General features: G+C 27.3%; 1 protein-coding gene across 9 annotated transcripts in view; it reads right to left on the bottom strand.

Moving 5' to 3' along the window:
* Positions 1-13,770, bottom strand: part of LOC109122428 (F-box protein SKIP3) — an 82,465-nt gene extending 68,695 nt beyond the window's left edge. For 4 of the 9 annotated variants that reach the window (XM_059736354.1, XM_059736353.1, XM_059736349.1 and 1 more), the window contains exon 1: positions 13,204-13,760. In XM_059736354.1, the coding sequence (XP_059592337.1) occupies positions 13,204-13,456 (253 nt within the window). In that variant the 5' untranslated portion in view covers positions 13,457-13,760. Of the gene's footprint in view, positions 1-9,022; positions 12,085-13,203 lie in introns of those variants that run through there. The other 5 variants (XM_059736352.1, XM_059736350.1, XR_009465526.1 and 2 more) reach the window with 4 other exon arrangements.
* Between the last annotated feature and the right edge of the window lie 1,169 nt (positions 13,771-14,939).

Genomic DNA, 14,939 nt, shown 5'->3' with positions numbered 1-14,939 from the left:
GTCTGGAAAATTATTTATTTTTTGTACTATATGTTCTTGTAATTTTATTTGTCCATCCTCTAGTTCTAATCCTAAAAATTCTATTTGAGTCTTAAATAATTTCAATTTCTTTTTACTTACTATTAATCCATGACTAATTAATTTTTCAAAAATCAATTCTAAATGCTTTATGTGTTCTTTAAGAGTATATGAAAAGACAAGAATATCATCAATATATACAAGAACAAAAGAATATTTTCCAAAAATATTATCCATCATTCGTTGGAATATCTGAGGAGCATTTTTTAGTCCAAATGGCATTACATTCCATTCATATAATCCACAAGGACATGAAAACGCTGTCCATGGTTTACTATCCTCTTCTAATCTGATTTGCCAAAATCCACTTTTACAGTCTAACTGAGAAAAATATTTACATCCTTGAATAGAATTAATCAAAGAATCTTTGTTCGGAATTTTATAGGCATCATCATATGTATTATCATTCAATCTTTTATAATTAATAACCATCCTAGCTTTTCCTCGTTTTTCTTCATTATGGTTCCTAACTAAAAAGGCTGAGGATCTATGGGGACTGAAACTTGGTTTTATGAGGTTATTCTGTAACAATTCTTCTATTTGAATTTTGAATTCCTTTGTATCTATAAGATTACATGCTATATCTGCTGTTTTTATTGTTAAATCTGGGTTTTTAATTGGTATTTTACAGGTTGTCTTATTTTTATTCCAATGTTTTTGTGGGTCTTCTCCTATAATTCCTATTTTTTCTGCTTCTAATATAAGGGTTTTTAATCTATTTGCATTTCTTAATTGTTCTGAGTAGTCATTAATTATGCTATCCTTTTGTGCCTCCACTTTGCTAATTTGATGAGATGTTACATTATGATTTTTATTTAATACATTTTCCATGTTTGTATAAACAATTGTTGTGGTTTTAGGATGAAAACTAACTTGGTTATTTTGTATTGTTATCCCTCCTTGTAAAGAATGTACAAAATTTAGACCTAAAATAAAAGGATATAAACTTATAGTAGGTACAAGATAAGTTTGGGGTAATACTAAGGTTATGTTATTAATTATAATTGGTACATTTGAAATATACTTAGTTAGTATTAGTTTTTGTTGATTGTATTGGATTAACTCTACTGGTTGAATTAATGTTTGCTGATCTTCTTGAGGTACTAAGGTTTCAAATAAAAGGTTTTTACTGGCTCCAGTATCTAACATTGCGTCTACCTTTAATTCTATGGTTTTTAATTTAATTGTTGTTGGAAAAATAATAGATTTAACTTTATTTGCCATATTTACTTGTTCTATTGTTTGTATGGTTATTTTTTCAGGATTCCTTGGTTCTTTTACAGGACTTTTTGGTTCTTCTGTGTCCTTAGGTTTTGAACTACTATCTTCTTCTTCTTTTGGAATTTTTCCTTTGATTATTATTTGTAAATCTTTCCATATATTATAAGGTTTTATTTTACTTTCTAAAGGTTGTACAAGGTTTTCTAAATTTAAAGGGGTTTTCTTAGCTTGATTTTCCTCTTTTTCAATAATCATACAAATTTCTTCTTTTTCATTTTCACTATCTTCTACACTATATACACTTGAATTTTCACTTTCAAAGTCTAATTCACTGATAAGTTCTTCTTCTTCACTATCTAGCTGATACTCATTTATTAGGTTTATTTTTACTTGGGTTTTTCTATTTCGTTCATTTAATGGTTTTTTAAGTTCAGGACATTCAGGTCTTATATGGCCTTCCTGACCACACAAATAACATTTACACTGTCTTTTTCTTTCTGAGGTTCTTTTTCTTTTTATCCAAAACTTTCCAGGTTTTTTATACCTTGTCTGATATGGTCGTTTTTTATAAAAGGTTCTTGACTTTCTTCTTAAAAATTTATTATATCTCTTAGGTTTTCTAAACTTATATTCTCTGCATCCTATATCTAGATTTTCTCCTATATGTAATTTTCTACAAAGTTGTTGATTTATGTCTTGTTTCTTTATCTGACTTCTTTCTCCTATGCTTACACATTCTCTTTCCAACCAATTTTTTACAAATTCTATTCTAGCACCTATATAAGGAGAGTTTTTATACTCGGAGGTTGTAAATTCATTCCATAATCTAAGTCCTACGGGTCCTTGTATTTTTAATATATATTTATTTAAATATTCAGGGGTTCTGTCTACTCTAGCAAGGATTGCATATTTCCTAAATTTTTGTTCATATTCTCTTATATATGAAAGGTTACATAATTTCAATTGTTCTAACTTATGAAGGTATATTGCAGGTTCCTTTACATCTTCTTGTGTTGTTCCTAAAAAATAAAGTTTTATTAGATTTATAAATACAGATATGCTAAAATTATTTCTGACTTCTTGAAAATAACTGCTGTTTTCTTGTTCCATGTTTCTAAAAAATTGTAGTACAGTTCCTCTAAGGGTGCTTTTACAAAATTCATAAATTTCTTGTTGATTTTCAAAGGATACTACCACACCTGCTGAATTTAAAGATTGCTCCCAATTTTCTATGGTTTTTCTAAGATCTTGCGCACTATCTATATCTAATATTGTTCCATATTCGTATATTGGTTGCAAAGAACTAGAAGGTTCTGTTTTAGTTTTCCATTGAGGTCCTTTTGGCTTGCTATACGGCTTATTATATTTTACTATTTCACTTTTTACATTTACAGTTTCTTTTTCTTCATTTATTGTATTTATTGATTCGTTTGAGATTATTTCTATGTTTTCGTTTACTTTTGGTTGAATAGTAAATTGATTTATCATTTCTATATCCATAAGTTTTTTGATTAAATTGGTTTTATAGAGTTGTTCTATTATTTGGTCATCTGTATAGTTGTTACACATTATATTAGCAAAGTTTTCTTGATCCATTTGTTCGTCTAGTAATATTGGATTACTAAATTCTTCTAACATTATATTTACTAACTCTGAGTTTTTGTATAGGTTTTCTACTGTCTCAATGTTTAGTAAAATATCTTCTTGTATAACATTTACATTTTCTATCTCACTATCTGACTCTACCTCTACATTTACAGTTTTATAATTTCCAAAGGTTATACTTGCACTTCCATCTTGGTTTTCATATAAGCTACTGGATGTTGGATATTTTATTATTGGTTTATTTATTTGAGGTAATTCCCATTCTCGTCCTAGTAAATAGTCTATATTTACAGGTTTTGCTTCTATCATATTTACTGTCTTACTTCCAAAGGTTTTTACTATATCATCGAATTCCATCATACATTTTAAACTTAAAGCATTAGTAGTTTTTCCTATAAATCCTATAGCTATGCTAAGGTTTTTACTTCCTACTTCCATATCATAACCTTTAGTATTTACAGTTATTTTTATTTTTTCTGTGAATTCCTTAAGATCTATACAAAATTGAGGTATACAACCAATAACTGCATAATTTTGGTTCATATTAACTTCTGCACTAGCTAAAAGAGCTCGTCCTACTGTGTTGTTTCTAGTATCTAAAAGGTTAATATTTATAAGTGCTCCAATTTCTTTACGATGAAGTCCTATTATTCCTATCAAAATTATTCCTAAGTGCATATATTTATCGGTTTTATTTTTTAATAATTTATGTTTTGTTTCTGGAGATACTAAATCTAAATATACAATATTTCCTATTGAACTTATAGTATGTTGATTTAAAAATCTAGTTATTTTATAATTTTGAACTAATTGTTTTTTGTAAGGTGTTACTTCCTTTACTGCCTTTTTTAATTTTTCTTCAATAAATTCTTTTACATTATCTCGAGGGTTTATTGCTTCTACTATTTCCATGGTTTTATTGCTAGATTTTTTGGTTCAAAAGGATTTATTTTTCTTTCTATTTTAATTATTGGTTTTTCTCCTAAATTAAAGTTTTCAAATTGTTTTAAAAGGTTATTTAATTTTTGTTCCTCTGATATTACTATATTTCTTTGTTCTAAAAGTTTATCTACTTTTTGGTTAATTTTTTCTAAAGTTTCTTTTAAATTTTGTTGTTCTAATTTTATTTGTTCTATTTCTTTTCTAACAAATTTTTCTTCTCTAGCTAATTGTTCTTTAATATAATCTAGGTTATTTCTTAGCAAGTTATGGTTCTTAAAGTCTTCCAGCTTCTTTTCTAATTCCTAAGACCGTGTTTAGTTTTTCTACAGATTTTATTTGTCTTTTCTGGATTTCTTTTAAAATATCTATATTGTTTTGGTTTTCTTTCTGAATTTGTTCTTGTAATACTTCGTTTGTTATTTTTAATTGTGTCTCTACTAAAAATTTTAACTGCTTTACCTCTTGGGTTTGTAGATGAGGGTTCATTATCTCTAATATGTTTTAATTAGATGAGCTAGCATATAAATTATCAATATAATATTTTATAATTTCTCTTCTAATTATGGTTTCTGTAGCAAAAAGTTCATCAAAAGCTTCTTGTATAGCTACTTCGTATTCATTCAAATATTTAAGAGAAGTTAAGTTTTTAATATCTGTGGTTAAATCTTTTACAGTAGTTCTTAAATTATGTAATTTATCACAAGTTTCTCTAAATTCTTTACGTTGAGAATACAACCTATTATTAAGTTCTTTTACACGATCATAATCTATATTATATATACCAGGAGGATAAGGAATAAAAGACATTAATTCCTAATTCATGTTAAGTAAGCAGAGCAAATAAAGATTCAGAATAAATTAAGCAAAATTAATCAGACTTTATATGGGGTAAGGTAAGGAAGTAACACCTTACAAAAAACAATTAGTTCAAAATTATAAAATAACTAGATTTTTAAATCAACATACTATAAGTTCAATAGGAAATATTGTATATTTAGATTTAGTATCTCCAGAAACAAAACATAAATTATTAAAAAATAAAACCGATAAATATATGCACTTAGGAATAATTTTGATAGGAATAATAGGACTTCATCGTAAAGAAATTGGAGCACTTATAAATATTAACCTTTTAGATACTAGAAACAACACAGTAGGACGAGCTCTTTTAGCTAGTGCAGAAGTTAATATGAACCAAAATTATGCAGTTATTGGTTGTATACCTCAATTTTGTATAGATCTTAAGGAATTCACAGAAAAAATAAAAATAACTGTAAATACTAAAGGTTATGATATGGAAGTAGGAAGTAAAAACCTTAGCATAGCTATAGGATTTATAGGAAAAACTACTAATGCTTTAAGCTTAAAATGTATGATGGAATTCGATGATATAGTAAAAACCTTTGGAAGTAAGACAGTAAATATGATAGAAGCAAAACCTGTAAATATAGACTATTTACTAGGACGAGAGTGGGAATTACCTCAAATAAATAAACCAATAATAAGATATCCAACATCCAGTAGCTTATATGAAAACCAAGATGGAAGTGCAAGTATAACCTTTGGAAATTATAAAACTGTAAATGTAGAGGTAGAGTCAGATAGTGAGATAGAAAATGTAAATGTTATACAAGAAGATATTTTACTAAACATTGAGACGGTAGAAAACCTATACAAAAACTCAGAGTTAGTAAATATAATGTTAGAGGAATTTAGTAATCCAACATTACTAGATGAACAAGTGGATCAAGAAAACTTTGTTAATATAATGTGTAACAACTATACAGATGACCAAATAATAGAACAACTCTATAAAACCAATTTAATCAAAAAACTTATAGATATAGAAATGATAAATCAATTTACTATTCAACCAAAAGTTAACGAAAACATAGAAATAATCTCAAACGAATCAATAAATACAATAAATGAAGAAAAAGAAACTGTAAATGTAAAAAGTGAAATAGTAAAATATAATAAGCCGTATAGCAAGCCAAAAGGACCTCAATGGAAAACTAAAACAGAACCTTCTAGTTCTTTGCAACCAATATACGAATATGGAACAATATTAGATATAGATAGTGCGCAAGATCTTAGAAAAACCATAGAAAATTGGGAGCAATCTTTAAATTCAGCAGGTGTGGTAGTATCCTTTGAAAACCAACAAGAAATTTATGAATTTTGTAAAAGCACCCTTAGAGGAACTGTACTACAATTTTTTAGAAACATGGAACAAGAAAACAGCAGTTATTTTCAAGAAGTCAGAAATAATTTTAGCATATCTGTATTTATAAATCTAATAAAACTTTATTTTTTAGGAACAACACAAGAAGATGTAAAGGAACCTGCAATATACCTTCATAAGTTAGAACAATTGAAATTATGTAACCTTTCATATATAAGAGAATATGAACAAAAATTTAGGAAATATGCAATCCTTGCTAGAGTAGACAGAACCCCTGAATATTTAAATAAATATATATTAAAAATACAAGGACCCGTAGGACTTAGATTATGGAATGAATTTACAACCTCCGAGTATAAAAACTCTCCTTATATAGGTGCTAGAATAGAATTTGTAAAAAATTGGTTAGAAAGAGAATGTGTAAGCATAGGAGAAAGAAGTCAGATAAAGAAACAAGACATAAATCAACAACTTTGTAGAAAATTACATATAGGAGAAAATCTAGATATAGGATGCAGAGAATATAAGTTTAGAAAACCTAAGAGATATAATAAATTTTTAAGAAGAAAGTCAAGAACCTTTTATAAAAAACGACCATATCATACAAGGTATAAAAAACCTGGAAAGTTTTGGATAAAAAGAAAAAGAACCTCAGAAAGAAAAAGACAGTGTAAATGTTATTTGTGTGGTCAGGAAGGCCATATAAGACCTGAATGTCCTGAACTTAAAAAACCATTAAATGAACGAAATAGAAAAACCCAAGTAAAAATAAACCTAATAAATGAGTATCAGCTAGATAGTGAAGAAGAAGAACTTATCAGTGAATTAGATTTTGAAAGTGAAAATTCAAGTGTATATAGTGTAGAAGATAGTGAAAATGAAAAAGAAGAAATTTGTATGATTATTGAAAAAGAGGAAAATCAAGCTAAGAAAACCCCTTTAAATTTAGAAAACCTTGTACAACCTTTAGAAAGTAAAATAAAACCTTATAATATATGGAAAGATTTACAAATAATAATCAAAGGAAAAATTTCAAAAGAAGAAGAAGATAGTAGTTCAAAACCTAAGGACACAGAAGAACCAAAAAGTCCTGTAAAAGAACCAATGAATCCTGAAAAAATAACCATACAAACAATAGAACAAGTAAATATGGCAAATAAAGTTAAATCCATTATTTTTCCAACAACAATTAAATTAAAAACCATAGAATTAAAGGTAGACGCAATGTTAGATACTGGAGCCAGTAAAAACCTTTTATTTGAAACCTTAGTACCTCTAGAAGATCAGCAAACACTAGTTCAACCAGTAGAATTAATCCAATACAATCAACAAAAACTAATACTAACCAAGTATATTTCAAACGTACCAATCATAATTAATAACATAACCTTAGTATTACCCCAAACTTATCTTGTACCTACTATAAGTTTATATCCTTTTATTTTAGGATTAAATTTTGTACATTCTTTACAAGGAGGGATAACAATACAAAATAACCAAGTTAGTTTTCATCCTAAAACCACAACAATTGTTTATACAAACATGGAAAATGTATTAAATAAAAATCATAATGTAACATCTCATCAAATTAGCAAAGTGGAGGCACAAAAGGATAGCATAATTAATGACTACTCAGAACAATTAAGAAATGCAAATAGATTAAAAACCCTTATATTAGAAGCAGAAAAAATAGGAATTATAGGAGAAGACCCACAAAAACATTGGAATAAAAATAAGACAACCTGTAAAATACCAATTAAAAACCCAGATTTAACAATAAAAACAGCAGATATAGCATGTAATCTTATAGATACAAAGGAATTCAAAATTCAAATAGAAGAATTGTTACAGAATAACCTCATAAAACCAAGTTTCAGTCCCCATAGATCCTCAGCCTTTTTAGTTAGGAACCATAATGAAGAAAAACGAGGAAAAGCTAGGATGGTTATTAATTATAAAAGATTAAATGATAATACATATGACGATGCCTATAAAATTCCGAACAAAGATTCTTTAATTAATTCTATTCAAGGATGTAAATATTTTTCTCAGTTAGACTGTAAAAGTGGATTTTGGCAAATCAGATTAGAAGAGGATAGTAAACCATGGACAGCGTTTTCATGTCCTTGTGGATTATATGAATGGAATGTAATGTCATTTGGACTAAAAAATGCTCCTCAGATATTCCAACGAATGATGGATAATATTTTTGGAAAATATTCTTTTGTTCTTGTATATATTGATGATATTCTTGTCTTTTCATATACTCTTCAAGAACACATAAAGCATTTAGAATTGATTTTTGAAAAATTAATTAGTCATGGATTAATAGTAAGTAAAAAGAAATTGAAATTATTTAAGACTCAAATAGAATTTTTAGGATTAGAACTAGAGGATGGACAAATAAAATTACAAGAACATATAGTACAAAAAATAAATAATTTTCCAGACAAACTCGAAGACTTAAAAACCCTTCAAAGTTTTTTAGGATTATTAAACTATGCTAGGCCATATATTAAAAACCTTAGTAGATTAGCTGGACCCCTTTATAGTAAAACAAAAAATACAGGGCAGAGATATTTTAACCAAGAAGATATTAAACTTATACAGAAAATAAAAGAACTTGTGAAACATCTCCCAACCTTACATTTACCCTTAGAAAATGAATATAAAATAGTCCAAACTGATGCTAGTCAAACAGGATGGGGAGGTATACTTTTAGCTGTAACTAATATAGGAGAAGAAAAACTTTGTAGATATTGTAGTGGAACTTTTAATGATTATCAAAAGAACCTCAGCTATACAGACTTAGAAATTGAAGCAATAAAGGGATCCAGCTAATTTACTAAGGTTTTTAATATATGGCCTCGCATAATTTAATAATCCTAAAAAACTTTGAAGGGTTTTTAAGTCTTCGAGTTTGTCTGGAAAATTATTTATTTGTTGCACTATATGTTCTTGTAATTTTATTTGTCCATCCTCTAATTCTAATCCTAAAAAAAAAAAAAAAAAAAAAAAAAAAAAAAAAAAAAAAAAAAAAAAAAAAAAAATCAGGTTATTTAGAAAATTTTGGGTGTAAAATCATGTTTTAAAATTAGAGTCTTTGGTCTTAACCCTTGACCTCAAACCCGTTTTTGTCGAAAAATTGGCATTCTAGGGAGACTCTGTCTAGTCAGAAGGGGGTATTACCTTGACACGAAGTGATGTTTTAAAATTTTTGAATTTTATTACCTGAATTTTTGAGATATCCGATTTCAAAAACTTAATTTTTATACGTTCAAGATTTCAAAAACTTAATTTTATTACGTTAAAAAACTTTTACTATAAGCACAGAACCTTAAGTTAATAATATATTAAAATAATAAATGTCTGAAACCTTTTATGTTATTTTAATAAGTGTTTGAAAAAATTTTATATTAAAATATTAAGTTTTCCAAAATGTCTGAAACCTTTTATGTTATTTTAATAAGTGTTTGAAACTTTTATATTATTTTAATAAATGTTTGTAAATTTTATATTAAAATATTAAGTATATGGGAATGTTTATATTATTTTAATGCTAGCAATAAATGTGTTCACACTTTAATTCAATAAAAAGCTAACGGAGATTTCAAGAACCTTGACTAACAAACCGTTGTTGAAACTGCTGATGAGAAAATTAACTACTGATGGGAAAATTGGTAAACCAAATATAAATTTTTCTTTTTGACAAAATACTTGGATCATTTATGTTCATGGAAAAGTTTGAAAAATAGTTAAAATAAACTGGACCATATGCAAGGTTTGAATCAAATCATGCTAAGGATATAATTAATAAATTTTGTTGACCTAACGTCTCTTAGGTAGACAAACACAAGAATATCTAAACTTAAGTGAAATAAGGGTTTGATGACAATTTGAACTAATTCTATATGAATATAATTAAATTTCTTTCTATAATGATTATTAATGTTTTGACTTAATAAATGAAGACTTTCTAAATTTTGATTTAGAGATTGTTTTTTCTTCAGTTTTAATTGAATAATTTTGACTAAATTCAAAATTTCCTTGTTGATATATAGTATTAATTTTCATGTGAGGAATTGACCAATTATGCAATTAATTTTCTATTTGTGTTATATTAATTTATTGATTATTAACAATATTTTATGTAAGTGATGTGTGTGCAAAATTATCCGATAAAGATGTAGAACTATCATTAGACCTAAAAGATCTGGAAGAACTAGACCTACTTAATCTCTTTATAATATCATACAGTGTCATAGAAAATAGTCATAACCTTATCCTTAATCAATTCAAATAATTTCTTGAATAGGAACCACCACAAGCGGATCAACATGGGACTTACACACTCTTTTGACCCTCAAACGCCCTTATCTAGGCTCACCAAACTATTAATAGGAAATTCAATTCGAACCAACTCAAGACTAAATTAGTTATTAAATACTATTTCAAGTTGTAATACCTTAAGGAGTAAAAAGGGTAAACAGATAAAGTGAGGAAATGAAAATTATTTGAATCATAGTTCTATTTTTACCAATTAATATTTGCAATATACATAGATCCTATATATATATATATAGATATAATGTTTTTGACATATTTTTTTTTTAAAAAAAAGATTGAGTTATTAAACAAGTTTTTGGTATAAAATCAAGCTTTAAAACTAGAGTATTTAGTTTTAACCCTTAACCTGTAATCTATTTTATTGGAAAATTGGCATGTTAGAGAGATTTTGTTTGGTCAGAAAGGGGATATTACCTTGACATGAAGTGATGTTTTAAAATCTTGAGTTTATTCAAAGAATTTTGAGACATTCAATCTTCAAAAAATGTATTTATATGTAATAAATGTTTTCACATTGTATATTGAAAGGGTTCACTTTGAATAAATTGTATAATAAATACGTTCACACTGGTTTTGGTTTTAAACTTTGAATTTTCTCATTGAAAATCATAGTGTAAACCATGAAAATCAAAATTTAAAACCAAAACCAGGCAAATGGTAGAAACTTTGAATTTTCTCTTTGAAAATCAAAGTTTTAAACCAAAACATACGTGAATGTATTTATTATACAATTTATTCAAAGCAAACTTTTCTAATATACAATATAAAAGCATTTATTACATATAAATACACATTTTGAAAATCAAATATCTCAAAATTCTCTTAATAAACTCAAGATTTTAAAACATCGCTTCGTGTCAAGGTAACACCCCCCCTTCTAAACGAATAAAATCTCCCTAACATGTTAGTTTTTCGGCAAAAACGGGTTACATGACAAGGGTTAAGACTAAATACTCTAATTTTAAAAATTGATTTTACGCCAAAAACTTGTTTAACCCAAATTTTTTTTTTTTTTCTAGAGTCTTTAGTCTTAATCTTTGGCATGTAACTTGTTTGGGTAAAAAATTAACGTATTTTTTGGAGACTTTGTCTGGTCGGAAGGGGGTGTTACCATGACATGAAGTGATATTACCTAGTAATATAACCATTTAATAAATATAAATATTTTAAAATAAAATATATTCAAATACAACCATAAAATAGATGAAAATTAAGTTTTTATGATACAATTAATATCAAATTTAAATACAAAAAAAAATACACTATTAGCTAGCTATTCATGTGCCTTGCATGTAGATCAAACCTAATTTTTTATTTTAAACATTAAAAATAATATATATTTCATATTATTTTTATTCATTTTACAAATTAAATATAAATATAATATAACATAACATATCTCATTGGTATATACTACTTTAAAATATCATGTCCATAAGATGTGTATTAAAGAATATCATATCTCATTGATATAACATCCTTGGATATATATATCATATCCTATCATACCTCGTCAACAAAACATAGTCATGGATGCAAGAAAGGAAAATAAAAATTGTTTTGAGTCAAAACTTTTTCACTTTCACTACTTAATCTTACTACAAATCAAGACTTTGGTAGAGAAGACCACTTCCAATATTAAGGGTTATTGCCCCTTTGCAGCTAACATGTAGCATTTGTTTCCTCTTTGCTTCTCTAACCATAACCTTTAAGCAATGTGATATATAAAGTTAAATAAAATCTAAACTTTGAAATTATATTTGATCACTGAAAAGAATTAAAAAAAAAAAAAAAAAGACAATTCTATGAAAAATAACTATCTTATGTTTGGATTGGATACTACACAAAGGTAAAAAAAAAGTTTTAGAAAAATTAAAAATAAAAAAATCAGAGCTTGTTTAAGTGTGATTCTCATTAAGAAATTTAAAGTGCATTTAATAAAATGATTTTAAGAAATGTTTTTAATATTGTTAACACTTAAAAAAATTTATCTTTCAAGTATTAAAAATATTATAAACACTTTCTAAAATGATTATCAAATACACTCTTAGAATATATTTAATAGTGATTTTAGAAAACGTTTCTAATATTTTTAACCCTCAAATCATAAAAATTTTAAAATATTAAAAAAATACTTCCTAAAACTACTGTCAAACAGACTCTTAATTTTAAAAGTAAAATTTAGTCTTCTTAATAGAATAGAACAATTGAAACAAAATGACAATTACTTTCAATTCACATACAAGAACATTTCCATAATTAATTCAAAGAAATAATACCAAGGATCATCGGCAAAATCCAAATTCAATTTCAAGGGAAAATGAAGATTTGAAACACTAAAAATTAAAAGAGCCATCCTCCGACACAAGGGACAAAAAAGTCCTCAAATTTTCAATATCCTCAATGATCATCTATGACGTAAAAATATTAATTCTTTTGTTAAAAATGCCTCATAATAATAACAATAATAACACCATCAACAAATTTATTTTCTGCAATATACAATACATAAAAAAGAGTAGATCACAATTAAACATAATGAAAAAATATTTTTATTTTGAAGGTAAATATATAAGGTTGTGTTAGCTTCTACTTTTATTTTAAAATTTTTAAAAATTATATTAGATGCTTTTTATTTTATCTAAAAGTACAAGTTAATACAAGCTAATAGATAAGAAACAGAAATGCTAAAATCCTAAATGACAGGAATCCCCAATTCGAGGTGCTTCACAGGCACAAAAAAATATAAAAATAAAAGGCATTAATCACCCATAATTTCTAAGCGAAATTACACTAATACCACTGTAGGATGTCATGCATTTTACCTTTTTGCCCTCGTAGATCAAGAGAGGAGGAGAAATCGAGCTGAGAAGAAGACTCCAACGATCGGCCTAGGATATTGGGATAATCGGACGGCAGGAACCTCTCCCACACGACGCCGGACTCCGATGCCAATAGGAATACCGACAACACCGCTGGCATCCTACACGCATTCCGAAGAGTGGTGAACGCGAGAACATGGGCGATGCAACCCTCCGGCAGTGCCGGCGCCGGAGCTGAAAGAGTTGCTTTCCACATTCTTGCTTCTCCATTTTGGACTCCGATGCCAAAAGGAATACCGACAACACCGCTGGCATCCTACACGCATTCCGAAGAGTGGTGAAGACGAGAACATGGGCGATGCAACCCTCCGGCAGTGCCGGCGCCGGAGCTGAAAGAGTTGCTTTCCACATTCTTGCTTCTCCATTTTTTTTCCCAGATCTTGTTGTTTCCTTACCAAAGGTGGGAATGGTATTTATTTGAGGAAATTGAAGATTGCTTCGTGATCAAGTTTCGGTTTTCTTTTTTCCCCTTTTTTTTAATTGTTTCTCTTTCATCCATTATTATTAGGATGCAGAAGATTAATTTAATGTCAGGAAATGGGCCTATGCGTACGTATGTGGTCCACACTCCCCATATTATTGCCACGATGAGTCTGAAGCCATAGCTATTAACCTTTTAGATAAACCCACGTGGAAATCGTTCGCGTAGGGGAACACCTCATGTATTGTCTCTTTTTAAACTTGCGGAAAATAAGCCTTTTGGCTTATGTCCAAGAATTTTGGGTAATTGTTTTTATTACCAATTTTTTCATGTGAAATCATGTAACTAAACATACAAAAATTACTCCATTTTTATAACACAAATATCTTGATTTTCATTTCTAAAGAAAAACAATTATTTTCAGGTTTTTAGAGAGGCATGCACTCTTTTTATTTATTTATTTATTTATTTTTAGGCAGTTTTAAAACTTAAAAAATTGCTCCTCATTTTTATTTATTGTATCAACTATTGAGTCAATCTATGTAAACACTCAAATATAATTTCAATAAAAACAAAATACATTAATTCTAAAAAATACTTTTAAAAGTATAATGATTTTAAAGAGTATTTCAAAACCTATCTTTTGGAAGAGACAAAAACTTGCCAAAAGATAATTGTTTTAAAATCATCATATTTTAATAAGTTTTATTTTTTATATTTTTTTTGAAAGAAGGTATTATTGTCAAAATCCCACAGATCTTATGGATCACACTCCATACTATGACATGCATGAGCATGCACCATGCTCACTGAACCTGAAAAGTAGGGTGACTTCAAGGCCAACTAATATGTCAGTGCAAAAAAAAGTGTTACAAATGCCAAACGACGACTTAAAGGGCAACAGTACGCAATGGTAGCACTTTAATCCATGCTCATAAGATATTATAAAGTGATTTGACGTGACTTGGTATAATATTACATAATAGTAGCATGTTGGTGTGTACACATCACTGTTTTCAAAATCAAATCGATTATCGAATAAAAAAAGTTATTTGTTTATGATTTATTGATTACATCAACAATAAATATTTAATTTATATATTATTAAAATTAAAATAATTATAAAAATAAAATAATATAATTTATATATCATTTAAAAATTAAAATTTTATTTAAAAATCATAAGATTATTTGAAAATCAAAACCTAGTTTCAAATTAGAAATTTCAAAATTTATTTCAAATCATAAATTCCAGAAA

The sequence above is a fragment of the Vitis vinifera genome, chromosome 4, assembly GCF_030704535.1.
Source record: "Vitis vinifera cultivar Pinot Noir 40024 chromosome 4, ASM3070453v1".
In the NCBI taxonomy this organism is placed as follows: domain Eukaryota; kingdom Viridiplantae; phylum Streptophyta; class Magnoliopsida; order Vitales; family Vitaceae; genus Vitis; species Vitis vinifera.
The sequence above is the reverse complement of the archived record's forward strand: the minus strand, read 5'-3'. Positions and strand labels throughout refer to the sequence as shown.